This window comes from Tremella mesenterica, assembly GCF_000271645.1.
Source record: "Tremella mesenterica DSM 1558 unplaced genomic scaffold TREMEscaffold_6, whole genome shotgun sequence".
In the NCBI taxonomy this organism is placed as follows: Eukaryota; Fungi; Basidiomycota; class Tremellomycetes; order Tremellales; family Tremellaceae; genus Tremella; species Tremella mesenterica.
In genome coordinates, this window is record NW_006711230.1 from 1,200,171 (window position 1) to 1,222,534 (window position 22,364).

Sequence of the window (22,364 nt, forward strand, 5' to 3'; positions counted from 1 at the left end):
GGGGTGGAATTGCCCTCTCTGTCCCCTATCTCCCTGACCTATTGTGATTGCATAAATATCTCCATATCTTCAAAGCCCCAATTCCATCCACTTTCCCTTAGTCGTCTCAAGACTTTGAAATACCGTCAAGAATCGACTTATAAGGCAAAAGTTTTCAATCAGAATACACATTACTCAAGCAGGATGCAAGCCTCATCAAGCAATCAAACAAGTTTACATCCAGAAGCTACGCCATGCCGGGTCGTCCGTATCAAACTCATAGCTGACCTACGGGCCATTTCACAATTCACTAGAAATTCTCTTCTGTCCACCTTTACACATCCCTCTGTATCTGCATTTCCGGGTCGTATCACATTGTGGTTATCTCATATGGATGACATTGATCAAAATCTCCAAAAATACGCCGAGTTAACATTACATCTCCAACCGGATCCTTCATCTAGCTCCACAAGACAAACTAATTCTTTCTTTCCAAACCAACCCAGCAACTCTACATCAGGCTCGGATAACATTCAGACTCCACAAACATCTGCTGATTTCTTGAAATTGGCCTTAGAAGGTTTACAAATCCCTCATGTTCCAGGTTCGACACCAACACAAGATCAGAGGATGAACTCTAGGATACAAGAAATATCCCGGAAATTAACAGTCTTGGATCAATTGGAAAGTCAGGGAGTCACACATGTGTGGGAAGAACAGTTAGGGAGATCAGAAACTGATTGGGTGGAACAGTATTGGCAACAGAGGAATGAGTTTGTGAATGAGGAAGTTTTGCGGGTGACAAATCCCATTGCCATGGGAGAAGAAGGAGAGGAAGTGTGGGGAGAAGAGGGAGGGGAGATAAGTTGGAGTGACTTTTTGCTGCAGCAGGGTAATGAACTAGATTATACAGATGGACAAATTTGGGAAGATTATCAGAATTCATTTCCCCAAAATCAGTTTGACGGTGTTGAGTAGGAGGAGGAGTATTATGGTAGATGATACATATTTTGGCTGTGGTCTCAATATTCTCAGACAAGGTCCAATGAGGAATGCCTTGGTAGATGTATATTGAGGGCCTGCATGAAAATGGACCGGGAAACACTTGGACCATGAACCGAAAGAAGGGACGCACCGAAGAACAACCTCATGTCAAGTCTCAGATTAAGTAGTGGGGTATGATTGGGAGAAAGACAATGATAGTTTCATTACCAGTAGCAATGTGTAGGAAGAGGGGGAGAGGGAGAGGAGAGGGAGAGGAGAGGGAGAGACAGTCAATAATGGAGGAGTGATCATAGAGAGAAAATCATATATGATCTCGGAAGTCAAACGAGGCAACACATTTGGAGTCTAGATGACCAACCTAGCTTTTATAGAATCAGTATTGTGACTCAACATGAAGAGAATGAAGAGACTAATGAATAAGCTGAAACCAAGGGGAGGTCTGTTGAGCAAAACGGACGAGAAAAGTAGAGAAGTGGGAGAATCTCAGTTGGAGTGTCAAGGATACTGCCCACCCTGGGACAGAGGACAAGGGACAAGGGGACAAGGACTAGGAGTGACAAGGAATATACTTAAGTTAACAAGACTGAGTCCAACAAGGAATGGGACTGTGACCCAAGGAATGTCTCTGGCTTGTCTTACAAGGTTAGAGGGAACTGGACTGGACTGGACTCCAAAAGGGTGGCAATGGAAATGACTTTTGATCAAGAACTAAAGAAGACTACAAAGTACAAGATAGGGTTTATATAGACAAATCAGCCTTTTCCAAGAGGCTCGTGCAGACCTGCGGAATGCGAGCGCTCTGAACCGTCCTGCACTGTCCTGCATGCATTGCCTTGCATCCCACCGATAACCACTGATATCCTACGATGCCATATCTGCGTTTACCTACGTCCTACTATGACATCCTATGGGATGCGCCGGAAGTCGCTTGACTTTGTCGAAGTTGGTCGATGAGGAACAATGAGGAACTATGAGGAACTATGCAGAACATAGAAGTGCTGCGAGAACAAGAGACTGAGAGATTATGCCTTAGCAGGCATTAGAACAGAGGGACTAGAGACTCGAGAATTACTGGGGACTTATGCCTTGCAGGCATGGGAGCTAAGCACCGACATACTAAAATGATACTTGGAGTTTATGCCTCACAGGCATGAGAGCAGAGGCGAAATGTTAAAACACGAAAGTGGAGGTTGAACTTGTTTTGCGCAACAAGGAACACGTGATGGTGTGATTCATGACATGGAGTGTGGTAGGTGATAGAAGACAGATACATATATGAGATGAACTGAACGTGAGAAAAAAGTGATCTTCCAATGGAAAAGTCTGAAGAGAGGGATGAGGGAGGATAGACAAGCTATGAAAAGCTATGAAAAGCTATGAAACCTTCTCACGAAAGGGGAAAAGTTCACACGGCTCCGGGGTAGCGGGGCGGCGTACGGCGTGGAGGGGGAGGGCAAGAATAGATGGTCCGTGCGGATCGGGCAGGAAGGGAAAACTCGAACCCAACTTCCCGCACAACACAAAATCTCTTCCCGCACAACATTTTGGGCGCCTAACCCATGGAAGAGGTCTTTTGACACGCCTAACTTCCTGATCACCCTTGTTCAATTAGTAAATATCCTCCCAACCACCCTGACCCCCTAACCTCCCTAACCCCCTAACCCCCTAAACCCCTAACCCCCTAACGGTAATCCATCAACATGGCCTCCACCTGATGGCGGAGGCCCAAGCTGTTTTGGAAGTTAGGCATGCCAACTCTATGCAGCTGGCTCATTAGGCGCCCAAAATGTTGTGCTGGAAGAGATTTTGTGTTGTGCGGGAAGTTGGGTTCGAAAACTCCGATTGAAAATTCATACAACTGTAGAGAAAATAAGTATTTATCTCTTAATACCCCCACTTTAGCTTTCTTGAGTCCCTCAATCACTTCCAGAATAAGAGCCTGAACATAAACTTTATCAATATTGTCTTCCCATGTCTTCACAACCACCAACAACTTCAAGTTCAATTCCAGATGATCCACTTTCATCCGAATCTCAATTTATACACTCGCAGGCCTCTGCTGACATTAGGACAGCTTCAGTTGACCCCAACAGAGCTACAGCTAGCGCTCCCCATGCTATCCAACAAAGTTCAGCAGGTATCACTGTCTCTTCAGCGCCTGGAGCTACCCAATACCTTTCCGGGACTGACCACTCTCATTACCCTCCTTCTCAAAGTTCTGCTAGGCAAGATCCCAACAGTGCAATGGTGATCAGACAGATTCCAAACATTGCAATAGGAGGCCAGACAGAAACATCTCACATCCCTCAGTGCTGGAGTGATGCTGATCCGGCAAACCGGCAAGCTTCTGTAGTCGGCGCCATAACCCTCCTAGTTATCTTTGCGCTCTCACTTTACGCAGTGGGTTCCCCCAATGAGTCTATCGTCCCTGAAACACCAGGTGATGGTGATGGTGATGGTAATGGTTATGTGTCAAATGTTGCTAGTTCATTTGGTAGGAATTAGGACCTAACAGAGTAGTGACAAGTCCTACGGCTTGGGGTTGGCACATACTGAGACTTCCAGCTTAAAAGATGCATAGATATATGTCACCGCCGTCTAACACTTCTCTCTAACAGGACTGACGGTGCGATGAATCTCGGCTAACTTGACGCTTCAAATCGATGTCTCACCCAACCAGGAGGGTGCAGATGTCGAAAGGAGTGTAACTACGGCGTACTTGGACGTAGTTACCTCAACTGGGGTTCTTCTCTGATGGCGATGTATCTTAATTTGTATGTAGCTTTCTCTATCAATCTTTCACTACTGACAACAATCAAGGATCGCTGAAGAACTTCAGCGATCTTTTCAGCTAATAGTATCCACCACTCCTAGATGTTCATCCAACCCATCCGCGCTTCGACGCTCTTCGGCCAACTTCCCCGAACCACCGAACACCCGATCCTCTATGTTTGCTGATAATTAGATGGTAATACAGAGGGGAAAAAGAGCATGCATCAATTCTACATGTCTCTATACTTATCACATTCCACTCATACGCATAAAACCAGAGACGACCGAATAAAGTTCAGAGGATAAGTTGAACGGAGAAATATTCGACGGAAGGGGTAATTCTAACGGCGGTTCGGCGGCCGTGGCCCGATTCTATCGGCTAACACTCTAACCTCGTCTAACTTCGCCGTACCTCTGCTTCCTCCATCCCTAGTCAACCTAACTTCGCCTAACCTCGTCGCACCTCGGTTCCCTTCACCCTTAACCTGTCTAACTTCGCCTAACTTCGTCGTGGTTGGTCTAAGATGTCCTAGGATACGTGTAAACCGAAGAGGTCGAGAATTGATGGAGGTTTGATGGTCAAAGGAGGGTCGTTGTTGGTGGGATTTAGGGGTGTCACGACGTAATTCGTGACAAGTCCCATAACCAGGTACCCGTGATCCTGACAAATCCTCGTGCTAGTAGGCACAATTGTAGGAGTGAGTTATGCCTCCAGACATTATGACAAGAGCAAGTACACTGTTGGCAACACACGGTCAGTAAGTAGCTGGTAACACCAATGATACATACTCAATGCAAGTACTACAGTATGTATATCCACAAGATGTCTGACTTTAACACTGTAAGATAAAGCCTGCTCCTGATTTAGTTGTTTAGATGCGGTCTAGACGTCCAAATTGTCAGCCGATAGAATTCGCCCCCAACGGCGGAACTGTCAGTTGGATCATTTCCCCTTTCATCTTCTGAGACTTATCCATTAGTATCTTGTTTGCTGCGTATGAGTGCAATATGATAAGTATAGAGACATGTATGTGACGTGACGCACGGAAGCCGTGATGCTCCAATTTCGTGTACCACGTGGAGCTGGCATTCCGATAACATACTGGTTTGCTGTGTGGGGTTTCGTTCTAGACAACTCAGTCGGAGTTCAAACGCCCGTAAAATCTGCGTGTTTCCCGGTGACGTCAACCCGACTCCATCGGATTCGAACCTCTTGGCACTTCCCACGGAACTCCTGAGTATCTCACCCGAAATATCAGACTTTATAAGCCATTGGTCTGGCACTCTCAATGATTACCTGGCTCTTGTTTGAGCGCAGAATTGGACAGATAAATCATTGAAACCCTGGGTCAGGTATGTCACTGTCATCCCTGCAGACATGGCTTTCTGTGGCCGTGACCAGACAGCCAACAGCTCTAGCATCAATTGGCAGCAACACTGAGATGACTAGTCTTCCTGGATCGTCGATTCAGCCAGAGTCTCAAGCCCATCATACTGGAGTTATCAGTCGATTTTGGTCATTAATGGATAGCTTCCAAACCAAAGTAGCAGAGGGGATGAATCAGATTGGAACGTCCTTGGCATCACGTTCAGCAATTCAATCAGGACAAAGATTGCCCGCAGTCTCAGGCATTGAATTAGAAAGGGCAACAAGGTTCTCTGTGTTTTCAAGTGTAGGGAAGACAGTGATAGCCGTTGCGGTCGGGGTGAGAGATCATTTCAGCATCAGAGATAGGGAACGGGGCATTGACTTCCCGACTACTACCAGAAGACGTAGCATGTCAACTGGCTCCATGAGCCAAAGCATGAATAGACGGGCAAGGACCGCCATTCTTGGACCAGATCCAAGGCCCACTACGACGGAAAGAGGGCGAAGACGAGAGATTCTCTGCGGGATTAGTATTGCCACGGCTTTGGTTCTCGGGGGATTGGCATACCTTACCGTGAAGAACATACTGGACCCTACGCACACTCTACTTGAAGGTCCAGGAAATCTTGCTGATCCTCAGAAGAGTCAGCCGGACCTACAGTAGATCATCTAGGCCTGGTGACCTGAGGGGTGCGTGTTGAGCCATTGCCTGTCCATTACGGAACAAACACCCAAGGATTCAGTTTGCATGATGACAGGTTGGCATGCATACTGGATAATCCCATCATGTATCTGTACCGCTGGGTTTTGCTGACTCAAGTGTCAATGGAGATCAATGTCAACAGACGCCGTGCGTGAGGACACGGACCAACGTCCTGTTGGGTCGGATCTGATAACGTTCTCCCTCTACTTACGGATCTACGGGGCTTTGATACGCCGAAACAGAGTCAATTGAGTACGTAGTGCATTCCTAGCCGAGCGTACAGTATCATAGCATTCCTTGTCTGGTTCTGGACCAGCTTCCCATCCGCGTTGATCGGACGTTACGTCACCTACCTGCTTGGATCTCCCCGACAAGACACTCCCTTTTCCTTCTAGAATAGTATTTCAACCCTCAGTCAGAGCTAGGTTCCTTCTTCTTGAGTTCTTGATTTCTACAGGATTCCTCTTATCCGTCTAGCTTAGCACTGTGGTTCTTATTTGGAACTGAGTCAAAGTCATAACATGACCTCCGCTGAGCGGTCAACCATCCATCGCACGTCTCTTAATCCGTTTAGTGACCCTAGTGAAGTTGGAATTGTAGATTCAGGCGGACACTACCACATGTCCAGCTTGTCACCAGAGCTAACAAGCACTCCAGGGGGCACCGAGGAGTCGCCTCCAGGCTGTGACCCACTTGCAAGGAGTGATTCTCCAAATTCCCGTTCAAGTATATATGTGAGGCGAGTACAAGCTTGTTAGCCGATAGAATCGGGCCACGGCCGCCGAACCGCCGTTAGAATTACCCCTTCCGTCGAATATTTCTCCGTTCAACTTATCCTCTGAACTTTATTCGATCGTCTCTGGTTTTATGCGTATGAGTGGAATGTGATAAGTATAGAGACATGTGGAATTGATGCATGCTCTTTTTCCCCTCTGTATTACCATCTAATTATCAGCAAACAGATTAACAGTCGGAAGTCCACATACCTCTGTGTATAACTAAGGCAAGTTCCCATCTCTACTCTCCTCATAATGACCTCTGTGTCGTCTAAGGTCTCTCTTGAGAACCACCCAAAGTTATCCCACGATCCAGCATCGTATGCTCCGTGGAGGAAGTCGATCGAGGTGTATCTACAGATAGGTGACGTGTGGAATATCGTCACAGGTAATGATACCGAACCTGGTCGCGTAGGGGTTAGATCGGCAGCTGAGAGGGCGGGATCAGTACCTCCTACCACGCCCGTCGAAGGGCAAGTGGTTGGTAGAAGGATTACTGGAGAAGAGTGGAAGGAATGGGAAAAGTGGCAAGCGAGGGAGAATAAAGCGCAGGGGATGATCAAGGGAACAGTGTCGGACGCTGTGATGCTTGATATATCTGAGAAGATGTCAGCTAAAGAAATGTGGGATTACTGCGTAGCCCTGCATGTGACAGCGATGATCGAGAATCAAAGGAATGTCCGTCAAGCGTTGTTTAGCTATGACTTAAGGGACGATGCGACGGCCAAAGAAATGGCTAAGCATGTAGTGGATTTCTCGAAGACGATGTCCGAAGCAAGATTGGTAGGGTTGAAGTTTGACTCACAGGAACGAGCTGGGTTATTCCTCAATACCATTCTAGCACCATCCTACAGGATCATCCAGATCGAAGTAACATCCCTCGTAGCAGAGGAGAGAACTTGGGAAAAGGTCTTATCGATCTTCAATAAAGAAACGGCGAGACGTAAAGCGCGCCCTGTTGGTAGAACCAATAGGAAGGGATTCGCGATGTTCATCGAAGGAAATAAAGGAATGAGGGTGAACCGAGATAATATCTCTGATGGTCAGCCCAGGAAAGAAACCAGAAAGTGTTATAACTGTGACACTGTAGGACATCTAGCGAAAGACTGTCGTAAACCTAAAAGAGAGGATACGAACAGGAAAGAAAATGCAGATGTAAAGGATGGAGGTAAAGAGAAATGGAGGAATAATAATAAGAATAATAAGAAAGGACGTACAGTCTCGAAGGATGAGAACCAGTCCAAGGATAACTCCAAAACCTCCTTGATGTATTCGTCATTGGATGGTGAACATGAGGCGTGGGCCGGGATGGCCATGTCGACAGCATCATGGTTCGATGATGACGAAGGGTACACGAGTAACATCGTGTGGCCCGAAGAAATTGAAAACCCGTGGGTCGAGGATAAGGATAATGAGTGGGTGGGATTAGCTACAGAGTCTAATGATGTAAGCCACACTCGTGTAATCCCCACCTGGGTAGTGGACAGTGGTGCTACTCACCACATAACTCCTCATAGGTCGATAATGACGAATATTAAAAGACTAGTGGAACCGAGAGTGTTCGGACTAGCATCTGGCAAGTCAATGACGGCTTGGGAAACAGGTGACATTAACCTTGAACTAGATTCAGGACAGAAAATGGTACTGAAAGATGTACATCACGTTCCCACAGCGAAGATAAGTCTTCTCTCCCTTTCGAAGTTACTCTCATGGGGATGGAAGGCGAATCTAAGCAGCGGTGGTGGATGGATAGGTAAAGGTAAAGAGAAACTAGGTTTGAGGAAACATGACTCACTGTGGTCGGTACGATTCGGCAGAGCAATGTCTGCCGCGATGATCGTGATATCGACACCGAAGGCGACTTCACCACTAGAATCTGAGCATCAGCGACTCGGACATATAGGTGTAGATAAACTAAAGAATCTAGGTAGACAGGGACTATTGAAGAAGGACTGGGACACTTACAAGAACGATCCCTTTACGACTGATAAATGTCCCGCCTGTATGCAGGCCAAGATAACACGTCTACCGAAGAATAAAGAAGCACCAATGTTAAAAGGAGATGGTGAAGGAGTAGGAATGGATGTCGATATTGCTGGCCCGTTCGGTCCGGCGATAAAAGGTGAACGATATTTCTTCGTTGGTGTGGAAAGGGCGAGTCGAATTGTATTCGCGATACCAATAATGACAAAGAACGAAGCGTCTGATATCGTTCGACAGTGTATATCGAAATTAGAGAAACAGCTTGGTGAAAGGGTGAGGGTGATTAGGTCTGATGGGGGAGGTGAATTCGATAGTCTTGATATGAGGGAATTCTACCTGTCAGCAGGGATCAACCACTACATCACACCAAGATACACACCGGAATTAAATGGAGTGGCGGAGAGAATGATACGTACCTTGAAGGGGATGGTATCAACGATGTTATTCGACTCAGGACTACCAAACGAGTATTGGTCCTATGCTGTCAGATACGCCGCCATTATAATCATGAAAACATCGATTGGTGTTACTGGAAAGTCAGGGTGGACATCACTCACAGGAAGAGACACCAATCTAGATAGCGTGTGGAGGTTCGGTGAACGATGTTTCGTTCAGATACCAAGGGAGATAAGGCTGAAGTCGAACTTCACGATACCTAGGGGGTCGTCAGCCATTATACTAGGTCAGGATGAGGGTGTGAGCGGTTGGATCGTTAGAATGGACGGATCGGGACGAATCGAACACTCACGAGACCTTCGTCGCTCGACAGGACGAATGGTGACGACTAGAGAGTCGCCAGATGTCATCCAAACCCCTCTTGACGCCATCGAAGTGGAACTAGACCCCGTCGTCAACAAAGAAATTTTCCCTGACGACCGCTCAGAAAGTGGCGAACAGGAAAATATCAATAATGAACAAGGAAATGATGTCGACAGAGACAACTCACCTAATACAGGTCCACAACCCACTGAAAGACGACGTGGACAGGGCATTTGGGGAGGAAATTGGATCTATGAGAACGATATCGTTGAAAATGAGAGAAATGATGAGGAAGGAAGAAATGATGGGGATGAGGGGATCCTGACGACTCGTCACGGACGAATTATTCGACCCCCCCATCGTTTCGCAGGCCTAACAGACTCGTTTCTGGAGTTCGGTCGCGAGCCTAATAGGTTAGTCGCACTCGCCCCTATCGCAGGTATCGAAAGTGACACTTCTCTCATTGATCCTGTCTCTCCTGAAGAAGCAGTAAACGGCCCAGATGGTGAAAAATGGCCGGAATCCATGGAGAAAGAGATATCTAACATCGAATCTAAAGAAACATGGGTGGAAACAGTACTTCCACCGGGTCGTAAAGCCATAGGCTGTAAATGGGTATTCAAAGTGAAGACAGATTCAGAAGGAAACCTACTAAAGTATAAATCCAGACTAGTAGCTCAAGGATTCTCACAGGTACCAGGTGTCGATTACGAAGAGACATTCGCACCTGTCGGTAGATCGGGGTCATTACGGATACTCTTGACTATAGCGGCCACCGAAGATCTCGAAATTCATCAGGCCGATGTCGAAGGGGCGTATTTAAACGGTAAACTCGATGTCGAAATTTATATGAAGTATCCCAAGGGGATAAAACCGAAACCTGGATGTAATACCTTGAAGTTAGTCAAGTTGTCACGAACTACGTCGTGACACCTCGATTATTCCACCAACAATGACCCTCCTTTGACCATCAAAACCCCCATCACGCCTTAACCTTTTTACTCTACACGTAACTCAGGACATCTGAGACCAAGTACGACGAAGTTAGACGGAGTTAGGCTAGGTAGGGACAATGGGAGCAGAAGTACGGCGAAGTTAGACGGAGTTAGGCTAGGTAGGGACAACGGGAGCAGAAGTACGGCGAAGTTAGACGGAGTTAGGCTAGGTAGGGACAATGGAAGCAGAAGTGCGGCGATGTTAGGCGGAGTTAGTCGAAGGAGGAAGAGGATGGCCGAGGACTCGGGGAAGTTGGACGAAGTGCGTTGAAGTACGTCAAAGCGCGAGAGGGTTGGATGAACGTCTAGGAGGAATAGATAATATTGACTGCGAAGATCGCTGAAGTTCTTCAGCGATCCTTGATTGTTGTCAGTAGTGAAAGTCAGATAGAGATAGCTATATACAATCGAGATACATCGCCATCAGTAGAACAAAATCCCAGTTAGAGTAACTACGCCGAAGTACGCCGTAGTTACACTCCTTTCGACGTCTGCACCCTCCTGGTTGGGTGAGACATCGAATTAGGACCACCAAGTTAGCCGAGGTTCGTCGACCGTCGGTCTATTGGAAAGAAGTTATTCGACGCCCGTGACACAAGTCTCTTTACGGTTTAAAGCAATCTGGTAGAACATGGTGGATTAAACTCGGGGAAGGATTATCTCACCTAGGTTTTTCAAGAATCGAGTCAGATTGGGGTCTTTACTACAGACCAGAAGGGAAAATCGAAGGAAAGGGAGCAGCAATACTGCTAGCCTATGTCGATGATCTGGTGTTAGCCACGAAATCGAAGGAAGAAGCAAAGGAAATTTTCGATGGGCTAGGAAAAAGGTGGATAATAACCGACCTGGGGGAGATAAGTACTATCTTAGGTATGAAGGTAACAAGGAACAGAGAAGAAAAGACAATATGGTTAAACCAACCAGCGTATATCGATAAGATAGTTCAGAAGTTTCCAGAAAACGACTTACATCGAGATCGAAAAACACCGTTACCTCTTACTGCGAAAAATCCTTCGATGTCGGAGGTGGAAAGTGAAATTCGACCATTTCAAGAATTAATAGGATGTCTACAGTGGTTAGCCACATGTACTCGACCCGACATATCATATGCAGCTTCATACCTTGCTAGGTACCTCACCAAACCGACGAAGAAAGTATGGGAAGAAGGGATAATGGTAATTACCTACCTTCGGTCCACTCGTTTACATGGTATTCGTCTCGGTGGCGAGGCTAGCGATCTAGCAGGATGGGTTGATGCCGATTGGGCAGGTTGTAAAGACACACGACGATCAACTACAGGCTGGATATTCATGATGAACAACTCACCGATAACCTGGAGTTCAAAAAGACAAGCTACGGTATCGTCGTCGACAGTCGAAGCAGAATACATCGCGATGGCTGAAGCAGCGAAGGAGGATCAGTGGTTGAGAGGATTACTGAGGGAGTTAGGCTACGATCAGCTAAATCCTACTATATTAAATTGTGATAACCAAGGATCGATATCACTAGCGAGAAAACCTGGTACTCACCAGAGGACAAAACATATCGATATTCGACATCATGCTCTTCGAGATCTAGTCAGTAATAAAGTTATTGAACTAGAATACGTCAGCACTGTCTATCAGAGAGCAGATGTACTTACAAAAGCCTTAGGTGGACCAGTACATTCGGTGAATATGTCAGCGATACGTGTAGAACCACCGAAGAAGAAAAACATTGGTTCAGTATACGTGACATTAGATGATGATGAAATCATCGATTACGATTATTCTGACTTTGAGGATCTAGGAGATCTGTCAGGTGGTACAGAGAAAGAAGTAGTACCAGAAAGAGAAGTGTGGGTGGAAGGAACTTCAGAGAAACCCACCGAAGGTACCACCAAAGGTACCACCAAAGGAAAAGTTCTCGTGAGCCAAAATGTAAAATTTTCAGGTGTACCTAAGAATGTGAGTAATTCGAAAATAGGTCAGAAACCACCGGTAGAGCCTAGAGTCATTAGAGAAATGAAAGAGAAGAGTAAGAAAAGGGATAAGATGATACATAGAGGAGGCCCTACTCAACCTCCATCGTCAAATCCACGAAAGCAGGGAATCTTGGCTGGTAACCAGCGACTTTATAACCACCCAGGACAGCTTCGATCTTTTCGTGGAGAGAATCGACAGTATCAACGATCTCCTGTACCCTCGCATGAGTACCACCACCTTCCAAAAGAGCGTTCCCTAGCAAAAGGAAATGTTTATCGAGGTTCGATTTCAAAATCCCCAGTTCGAATTGTACCTTCTGAGAAAGATCTCAAACTCAATAAAGCTCACATTATGACAGACAGACTTACAGTCGGGAGGATTGCTGGGGAGCAACCTGAGAGCAGGACAATCAGATGGTCCAGGAACCGAAGGAGTAGCGACAGTCGCGAAAACGGCGGGAGAAACTTGGGACATGATGTGTTTGCTACTAATGATAGATATCGTCAGCCAGGTACTCGAAGGAATTTCATCGATTCTCGGGATCCTACTAGCAAACCTGAAGTTTTAAGAAGCAGATAGGATAAAGGGAAGTTCAGAGAGTTAGAAATGAGAGATAGAAGTGAAGAAAGACGAAAGGTGGACATACCGTTAATTGGAGGTAAAAGTGATGAAGTAAAAGGAAAGATAGAGAAGAGTCAGTCGTCGGTAGCGGTGAGTGGTAGCCACGTGTCAGAGCGGAGCCCCGCGGGGGGCCCCACAGAAATTCATTTCACGATTTCACCTACCACTACTACCACACACATAACACTCAATATTTCATCATTACTACCTTCTACACCATCACAAACCTCGCCGTCGCCATCGATAAATCGTCCGGGACTACTGCAGAGTCGTGCATTGTCCCGTGGGGGAGTGTTAGCCGATAGAATTGGGCCAGGGCGGCCGAACCGCCGTTAGAATTACCCCTTCCGTCGAATATTTCTCCGTTCAACTTATCCTCTGAACTTTATTCGATCGTCTCTGGTTTTATGCGTATGAGTGGAATGTGATAAGTATAGAGACATGTAGAATTGATGCATGCCCTTTTTCCCCTCTGTATTACCATCTAATTATCAGCAAACAAAGCTGAGGAATGGGCAAAGGATATTCTACACAGGCTGTTGCACCCAGCATTGACACACACATTTGTGTTTGGTGCAGGAGCATTAGTAGGTGTACTTTCCACACAAGCTGTGCTCAATAGCTTGTGGACCAGTTACATAAAGTCACTTCCATGCCCACAGGAACTTTCAAAGAGTCATGCTGGCACAATAGACTGAAGTAGTTGACTCTGTAATTTGTATAGTCCATATGAAATGAGGAATGCATGAGAGTGAGAGACGAGTCATTGCCTAGGGTGAGAAAACCGCACTTCCTCTATCTACTACTTATCTTATATTCTGTCAGCCCCAAAAGCCATGACTCCCTCTCAACTGTGTGGCAGTATTACCCACATAGATAGCGTCTCCACCCTGCACTGCTTGGTGAGCCGGGAGGATACTCCGCGTCGTCCGTACTCCGACGAGTTCCTCCCGCACCCTCTTCTGGATTGGCCACCCAAACCCTCCCCCTTCTTCTTCTTCTTCTCCTTCTTCTTCTCCTCCTCCTCCTTCTTCTTCTTGTTGGACACATCTTTTCGCTCATAATCCTCTCACTGGTTTCTTGAGTTCAGACATGAGTGGACTTGGCAATCAAACCCATCCGCACTTGTTCCAAGTGATATAACTGGTGGGGTGGGTCCAGGATCAGACTTCGGTGGCGCAACAAGCGCTAATGATGAAGGACCTTTTCGGCAGGGACTTCCAACAGCAAGTCCAGTGGAGCCATGGGACATTACTCACTCACGTCCCGGTCCACTCAGCACACTCTTGGCCCAAGTCACTGATCGACGTCACTGGACTAACATATACAACACTTATCTTACTGGTCATCAGAGCCGTCAAGCAATAGATACTCATATACCGCTCACCGCTGTGACAGGAATTGGGCCAACCTCAGCCACCGAGACCGACCGTGCTCAAGACCAAGTGGAAGACTGGTGTTCGCGAAGGTTAAGGTTGCAGCGTTATCAACAAGAGCATTGTCGCCTCTGCATCATTGGCTCTTTAGTCATCATAGCTCTTACTATTAGTACTTTTGTGCTTGCTGACAAACATGTTGAATTGAAATCACAGGCGCAGGATACAGCAACATAGTATCAATGGGATGCTAGGGATAATCCCTTTTCTTCTCATGAGCAGGGTTTGTACAGCATTGAGATAGTGGCATGCACAGTGATTGGGAGGTCACAGTAACCTGTAGAACATTTAATATGCCTCTAGCTTAAGTAGCCTCACGGAGCCAGCGTTGAATTTCCCCCACCTCCATTTCCTGATGGCCTGCTCCCAGTGACAATACAGGAGAGCCCGTACCCGATCCCTGTCAGAAGACCCCCGGCTACAATGACTGCTGGTGTAGTGATAACCACAGTACCACATCCATCCGACGTGCAGCATTCAACTACACCATATACAGCATTCCTCGAGACGTTTGACATTTTCTCGGTTGTTGCTTGAGCTGCAGATTTACAGGCGTCTGATAGGTCACGGGCGGTCCTCGATAGGCTCGATCTCATGTTGGAAAGCCTTTGGTTGGTGGTTGGGGTGGTTGTCATATCAACAACATCATATGCCTTCTCATTGGTCTCTTGAGTGTATAGCGAAGTGGAGGCTGATCGGTGATTGAACATCGTCTCTTCGTATTCGAGACATGGGTTGACACTGGCGTTCTTGTCGAGGGAGGCAGCCGGGTAAGCGATTTCTTCGCGAGGTTCAGCAGCTACCCCGAGGCTCTTATTGTCCTGAGTAGACATGAGGAGTAGAATGAGTGGAACTTAGAGTATCTGTATAATGTATATTGTTTTGGAGGTGTGAGGATATGAAGTAGAACGGGGAGGCCAGAGAGAAAACTGCATGAGAGATATTCACTTCGACACACTTTGCTCAAGCTCCGAAGTTGCACGCATGATCACACCATGTTTCTTCTTTTGTGTCCATTCCTTTGAAAAAGTAGCACGACACAACTGCCAGTGTGACACATGTATCATCAACCCCTGTTCAAGATTATACTGTATCATACAGCGGAGGACAAAAGAGCCGACGCTCCAGAGCTCAGAAGGTGGTCATCATTTGTGATTGAGAAAGACTGACCAAAAGTTTGATGAAGACCTTTGAAACACTCATTCCAAATGTCGCTTTCAAAAGTTTACGTCACACCTTGAAGAATTTTGCTGATGATATGGGATTATCAGGTACAACTTGCTATTACATCAGTCTCGCCTGGTTGTATGTTCCAGACTTACTTCCTCTCATCACTTGTCTCTCTGATTGCCCGTTCTTCGACTATTTTCGCACTCACGTTTCCCCTCTTGCTACCCTTGCTACCCTTGCTCCCCTCCCTCTTCGACCTGTCCAATTTCTGTAGTCCGCTGTGAGGGCAGCACCACATAGATCTGCCCATTGAAATGAGTAACTTGGAACACTCACAGAGCAGTGCGTGAGGATCGGTCCCGCAAACGTTCCCTACCTGCCGGGATGCGTGAGTGTGACAAGATAAAAGGCAGGGTGCTTGACAGTGGGCAGGAAGTCGATGATCCGCTTATCACCTATCATACACATTCACTCTTCTCCATTCTTTGACTTCCAACGGAGACAGAAAAGATTATGTGATGTGCTGTGACAAGGCGTGTGACACTTCCCCGAACATCGTATAAGGTTGTCGTTGCAAAGGCATTGGAGGCACGAGCGTGGAATTCGGTTTCTGTTTTCCAGGTATTGACATAGTTACATAACACTCTTGAGGTCTGGTGAGTAGTAGATTAGTGTCAGGCAGGGTCCGAGTCCGGTGGAATATGGTACATGATCTTTGTTACATACGGCAAGAGACGTGAATCGATGACTGCATTTCGGTACGAGGACCAATCTAGGTGGATCCTAATCTGCCGTTTGGTCAATTCCTGCTGGTCTGTCAGCTTTGAAGTACTACCGGACAAACGCTCACTCACCATCTTGTTGATTCAGTCACGAGCTCTTCAAATTTGTCCGCGACCTGCGCCCATTCAGCGTCCGTGGGCACTGTGGGAGATCCTGTTCCCTGCCATTTCTGTGTAGCCATGATCAAGGCCCATGTGTATCGCGGGTTGATCAAGAAATCTGTGCAGTGCCAGAATGTCGGAATCATGCTGCTTCGCCCAGTTCGGTCTCCTCCCGCCCATTTTTGACCGATACTACCCTCCTCGGGCGATACCCACCCCCACGTCCCACCTCTCCTGATAGCTGCTGCGCACAGAAGACTACTATAAAACTCGGCTCCAATCAAAAAGATGTCATATGGGTGGATTTTGCCATCGTGGTACATGCGGATGGCAAGGCTGGAGAGCACCCTTTGACTGAAGTTAGGGCTGTCCCACTTTCTAGCAAATTTGAGGCTCTTGCGGGCTTTGTCGACGTCTGCACCATGAGAACTGGCAAGATAGCCCGTAATGTGGTCGAGGAAGAGTGTGACGATATCAGCCGTTTCATTGTTCTTGTCATCAAACTCGATGTGATACGTTTCGGGAGCTTCTGGATCTTGTGTCATTGCCTCTCGTAAGACGGTGCTGTGTCATCAGCCAGTGTCATGCAATTCATGCACCAAAACTCACCTGGCCGACTGCACATGATAAATTTGTATCTTGAAGATGACACGGTCACTCGAGATCAGAACGCAATCGCCTTCGGTGTACCGCTCGTGAGGTCGATCTTCCTGAGAATGAAATCAGCAACGATCCGCTCATTTTCCCGGTGTCACGCAGAGGGACTTCATCGAACGGAGTAGATATGGAGTCTTAGCTTACTACTGGCTCGTCAGGCTCGCCGGACTGGGTAGTGGATCCATCCTTCTCCTTTGTCGCCGCGGCATCCTATCGCGTCAGCCAATATACGTTTCCAACGATTTTCTCACCGTCGCAATGCTCTCTGCCAGATCAGACATAGTTGTAAGGTTTTCTCCGATGAATTTATCCAGGGCTTTTGATTTGCTCGACTTTGTAGAGGAGCTGAGGTTTATCTGCGATTTGAAAAGTAGTGAGAACAATGAGTAAGTGATGGTCAGGGTCGACGTGCTTGAATATTGATGAAAGAGGTGTCCACGTTCCGGACATCGGCATTTCCATGTGGAGTGTGCGTCTTCGCTTAGCGTCACGATGAAGTTGAGAGGCCTGCTGATATTCTTGGATAGACGTCTTGGACAGACAGAAGCAAGGAACACCAGCAAGCGACCGTGTAGGTCATACGTTATGTTTATCGCCTTTCTGAAAGTCAACTTCCTGTAGTGATGATCATTTTCACTTACTGATGACCATTTTGGGTAGGGTCAATTACACTGGGCCTGTATTTTCCATACTATAATTATTCCCTTCTGTCTGCGAGCATATGTTGAGTGGCAATCTTATTCTCGATTCTTATGCACAAACACACATTGTGAGGGGACTTCTAGGGTTCAACACTTCCGCTTCGAATGACGGTCGAACAGAGATAAATGACATTATACCAGTCAGAGATTGGTTTAGCTGTAAGTACATATCTGCCGCAGCGCGCGAAGATCGGGGATTATGCACCTGGTAGCCATGCGATGGTGAATGCTCATCTCTTTCCTCTTTACTCGAACCCGCACTAGTCGTTTTAGGTGCAAGACCGACTTGAACGGCCAGCCAGTCCCATAGCGACACATGTGAAATTCGGCACTCACTTTACATTTTCCCCTCCACCAATTCTCGGAACCGTTTGGCAATGTGTATCCACTCCGCGTCAGTGGGGTATTCCACAGCGCCCGTCCCCTGCCACTTCTGTGTGGCCATGATGACGGCCCAAGAATAGCGAGGGTTGATGAGGAAGTCCTCGGAGTCCCAGAAAGTAGGAATCATACAGCTTCGACCATCCCTTATTCCCCCTGGCCACTTACTGGTGGAATCCTCACTCTTGACCCATAACCGTTGCCGTGCATTTCGCAAAGCCGCTTCGCATACACGAAGAGAATCAAACTCGGCACCGATGAGGAACGCAATGTGTCGACTCAGTTTACGGTCGTAGAAAATACGTAAAGCTAGGTCGGACAGAATACCCTGCATGATAGTGGCGCAATCCCATTTCCGAGCAAATTTGAGACATTGGTGCGTTGTGCCGATATCGTCGTAGTTCTTGCTGTCCTCTTGACCTCCTGTCAAGTAATTCAAGCAAATTTCAATTATGGACGCATTCTCGAGGTCTTCATCATCGAACTCGATACGGAAGGTGTCTGTTTCATCGGGATCGTTAACCATCGCTTCTCGAAGCACCGCACTGCTGAAATCAGTTGTGAACTAGCAGCTCTGATGTTGGCGTCTTCTAAACCACGCTCTCACCTAGCAGATTGCACATGATATTCTGGTAGTTTGAAGATGTATCCGTCACTCGAGATGAGTGAACAGTTACCATTGATGTACCGATCGTGGAGCTTGTTCTGGGGCGGATCCTCCTGCACAAGTAAGCATCATCCTCGGAAGTTGGAAGTGGAATAGCTTCTCTCACCTTGGCCATTGATTCATCTACTGCTATTCTTTTTGCAGTCTCCTCGGCCTCGACCATGACTTGGTCCTCCTACTCAATTACTGTAGTACTCGCGGGGTGTAGAGGCGGCCTCACCTCAGATGCACTACCAACGACTTCCATGTCGGACATGTGTGGGGTCCGTCCGAGTTACGAATTTCGTTATGAATGGCCGGTAGTCTGTTATCTGATCGTGAATGCCGTGAAGATAAGATTGTTGCACTGAGTACGACCAGCATACGTCAGTCGTTGTCGTACTAGGTAGAAGAATAAATACTAAGTAAGTCATGTAGATCCAACTTTGATCGGATCGTCCTGTTCCTCGACCATGTGATCGGCAATTGCTTCCGCTCATGGTCCAGCTTGAGACGATAATGAATCAGTAAGTTGACTTTGTACTTGCATGGTCGATCAGGTGTACGTTACTAAGAATCGTTCTCTTACTACACTAATCGATACGAAGTATGATTGTTCTCAAGTACTCCTAGGTCTCGTAGAGAACTGTTGTACCTCTCCCAAGCTCAAGGTGTGCTCGATCATACGATGGTTTCTCCCACTCTGTCATGTCCCAGATCCAATGTTCCTCTCATCATTGCCGTAAGTAGGTTTCTACGTAAGTGCGAAGAGGTACTGGTCTCAACGTGTTTCCCTTTCGCTCCTCTTTCTACCATCATTTTGTCTCTTGAACAGTTGTCTTTCTCGGTCATGTCTTCAATCAAAAAACGTAAAAGTGCAGCCAGCTCCAACTCCCTCCCAGCCAAAAAAACCAACCAATCGACCAAGGACGATAGCTGGAAGCAGGTGGGCCTAGCGTATCATGGAAATAAGACGTGATAGAGCTGACATCCAGTACAAAGTCCACGACAAGTTTACCGAAGGCGATTGTAAGGTTGTCTCCAGCGACAAGATCGTCTTTTGTGTACAACGATATTATCTCCAAGCTTCCAGGTTAGTTCTCCTGATTCTCTCACCCTTATCATGACAGTTTCAGTTTACGCTACGCCGTCTTAGTTGAAGTACCGCTTTAGATTGAATATCCACAAGAAATGTCCCTGGCCCTTCGGCGGTGAGATGACGAGTGAGAGCGTCGTGAATACTACTGCTCACTTCAAAGCGCCATCCTCCGCACCGCCCTTGAACTATCGAGGGATGACACCGAAGATATCGTGTTCGTGATGGACGATACCGAAATCGAAGGATCAACAATCATTGAACGATATTTCCAATCCTTCCTCGGGATCAGCACCTCATTCACATCCAGCGACCATGATAAGGTGCATTCATGTTTACGGTTCGCTCGCAAGTGGGACTGCGCTCCTTTTTCCTCTCAAATCTTTAATTCTTTAAAATCTTCGATGGTGGGACCCCGGCCACCTCATATCGACCCTCAACAGATCTTTTTCATGGGAGCCGAACTCGATGACGCAGATTTATGTGCAGCCGCAATCAGGTGCCCCTGGCATCAACCACTCGAGCCCAATGCACCCGAGTCGGACTGGAAGGCGGATCACTTTGCACTATTCTCCACAGGTTGGGATTACGATGTCTTCATGAGGTATCCTAAATATTCTTGGGCGCTTATGGCTGCTGTTAGGACATATCAAAGAAGCAATTACCTTGATGAACATCCAAAAGACAAGGATTGGCAAATGATGGCCCAACAATTCTTACTTGCTCTGGAATTCGGTCGGGTAAGTGTCTTTGAATTCATGATAATCGATCCATGCTTATACTATATTTTTTACAGCAATCATAAACCCCTAACTACCTTTGTCATACGATCAGAAGTAGAAACAACAGGAACGATAACACATGGCGAGATGCATGATTTTGAACGATCAGGCATATGTGATACGGGTGGTCAGTGTCGCCGGTCATGATTGCGGGAGAATCTTGAATCATTATTGCGACAAGTCTTGTAGGTCTTTAGAGAGGCATGATGATTCACCAGGGATGTACTTGAAGGACTAGACTATCTGACTTTATGGGCAGTTCTTGAATAAAACAATCAATATTCATACCGGACACACTCCTCGGGACTCCAGGTCTTTCGAGATCCACGATAGCGGTGAACTCTCGTCAGCCGAAATTCCGTTGACCCGTTGATATTTTATCTGAGCCGACCATATCTTGTACATGAGTAGTCAGATCGGGTCCCAAGTCATACAGGTGCCCAACTAGTGTCTGGCGCTGACAGGGGCATCTTTGGTAATGATACTGTCATAAGCATAAGAGAGTGGATATCCAACACGTGTCTACGCGTCTCATTTTATAGACGCGTCTAGGAAGGAAGGGTGAATTAATCATTGACTTAGTTACCATCAATATTGATGATTCTTTCGAATACAACTCTTCTCTGACCAAAGTATCAAGTCGATACTCATTATCCACTCTCATGGCCAAACCCAAGCGTCCTTCCGAAACAATGACCACTTGGACCGGTCAACAACGACCAAGTGTTGAGGCAGATCCCAGACCGAGTAAGAAGCTAAAGCAGGAGGATTGGAAAGATGTTAGTATTGTTTCCACCGAGTGTCGAAGAAATATTAATGGTTGGAATGGACTGACGAATCAGTATGAAGTTCACGAACGTTATAACAAAGGCGATTGTGTGCTCGTCTCCAGTGACAAGATTGTATTTCGTGTTGAAAAATATCATCTCCAGTCCGCCAGGTGAGTTTCACAACTACTTCCACGATCGACTTTCTCTTTTGCTAGCAAACTACTACAATAGAGATAAGTACAACTACTTACTCATGAATGAATTACGTTAACCACCATAACTGACTATCAGCTCTGTGCTTCGTACCTCTCTTGCATCATCCGATTCAAAATCCAACGAGAGCGTGATTCAGATGAAGGATCCGAACATCGAAAATTCTCGCGTCCTTGAACGTATTCTTCAATATCTACATGGAGATCCGGTTCATGTTTCATGGCAAGATTTCTGCTTGGTATTTTATGGTTCATGTTTGAGCTTTATCTGCAAATGGGATTGTCGAAACTTGCTCAACCATATCCTATCGGATCTAACAGTGATCGCCTCGAGTCCGGATTACTGTTACGACCCTATGGACATGTTCAACATCGGAGCGAATTTCAATAATGTTCCATTATGCACGACCGTGGTAAGAAATCATCACTTCACTTTTGTGGTGGATGAGATTCTCGATAGCTGTAGTAGCCCGGGGTTCAAGAGGACTGAAAAGGGACCCCTTTTTTCAGCTTATTGGGAGGAAGAAGAGTTCTTTCGACATCCTCGATACTCATGGGCGTTGATGGTTGCTACTCGAGATTATGAGTCGGATATGAATGCTGAGGATTATCCGGACGCTGAGGCTTGGGGGGATATCGCTGATAACTTTGAGAAGATTATTCTTAATGATCCCCCGGTCAATTCTGATTGACTTTCAATGTG

General features: G+C 46.7%; 7 protein-coding genes across 7 annotated transcripts; 5 read left to right on the forward strand and 2 right to left on the reverse strand.

Annotated features, from left to right (window-relative positions):
- Positions 1-183: 183 nt before the first annotated feature.
- Positions 184-957, forward strand: TREMEDRAFT_62941 (uncharacterized protein; the record flags this gene model as incomplete). Its single annotated transcript, XM_007005092.1, has 1 exon — positions 184-957. One exon carries the CDS (start codon positions 184-186, stop codon positions 955-957), a length of 774 nt encoding a protein of 257 aa, XP_007005154.1.
- A 1,998-nt stretch (positions 958-2,955) lies between these two features.
- Positions 2,956-3,489, forward strand: TREMEDRAFT_62942 (uncharacterized protein; the record flags this gene model as incomplete). Its single annotated transcript, XM_007005093.1, has 1 exon — positions 2,956-3,489. One exon carries the CDS (start codon positions 2,956-2,958, stop codon positions 3,487-3,489), a length of 534 nt encoding a protein of 177 aa, XP_007005155.1.
- A 1,622-nt stretch (positions 3,490-5,111) lies between these two features.
- TREMEDRAFT_62943 (uncharacterized protein) lies at positions 5,112-5,789 on the forward strand (the record flags this gene model as incomplete). Its single annotated transcript, XM_007005094.1, has 1 exon — positions 5,112-5,789. The coding sequence occupies one exon, from the start codon at positions 5,112-5,114 to the stop codon at positions 5,787-5,789; it is 678 nt and encodes a 225-aa protein (XP_007005156.1).
- Positions 5,790-13,747: 7,958 nt separating this feature from the next.
- On the reverse strand, positions 13,748-17,354 carry TREMEDRAFT_62945 (uncharacterized protein; the record flags this gene model as incomplete). Its single annotated transcript, XM_007005095.1, has 14 exons — positions 13,748-13,976; positions 14,190-14,267; positions 14,756-15,161; positions 15,321-15,381; positions 15,592-15,643; positions 15,741-15,834; positions 15,869-15,908; positions 16,077-16,185; positions 16,259-16,341; positions 16,387-16,389; positions 16,431-16,980; positions 17,026-17,126; positions 17,218-17,283; positions 17,325-17,354. 14 exons carry the CDS (start codon positions 17,352-17,354, stop codon positions 13,748-13,750), a joined length of 1,902 nt encoding a protein of 633 aa, XP_007005157.1.
- Positions 17,355-18,111: 757 nt separating this feature from the next.
- On the reverse strand, positions 18,112-18,985 carry TREMEDRAFT_62946 (uncharacterized protein; the record flags this gene model as incomplete). The annotated part of the gene is made up of 3 exons (XM_007005096.1): positions 18,112-18,703; positions 18,763-18,875; positions 18,929-18,985. 3 exons carry the CDS (start codon positions 18,983-18,985, stop codon positions 18,112-18,114), a joined length of 762 nt encoding a protein of 253 aa, XP_007005158.1.
- A 314-nt stretch (positions 18,986-19,299) lies between these two features.
- On the forward strand, positions 19,300-20,909 carry TREMEDRAFT_62947 (uncharacterized protein; the record flags this gene model as incomplete). Its single annotated transcript, XM_007005097.1, has 6 exons — positions 19,300-19,328; positions 19,426-19,543; positions 19,797-19,894; positions 20,061-20,637; positions 20,789-20,806; positions 20,898-20,909. 6 exons carry the CDS (start codon positions 19,300-19,302, stop codon positions 20,907-20,909), a joined length of 852 nt encoding a protein of 283 aa, XP_007005159.1.
- A 432-nt stretch (positions 20,910-21,341) lies between these two features.
- On the forward strand, positions 21,342-22,353 carry TREMEDRAFT_62948 (uncharacterized protein; the record flags this gene model as incomplete). Its single annotated transcript, XM_007005098.1, has 3 exons — positions 21,342-21,458; positions 21,522-21,619; positions 21,741-22,353. 3 exons carry the CDS (start codon positions 21,342-21,344, stop codon positions 22,351-22,353), a joined length of 828 nt encoding a protein of 275 aa, XP_007005160.1.
- Between the last annotated feature and the right edge of the window lie 11 nt (positions 22,354-22,364).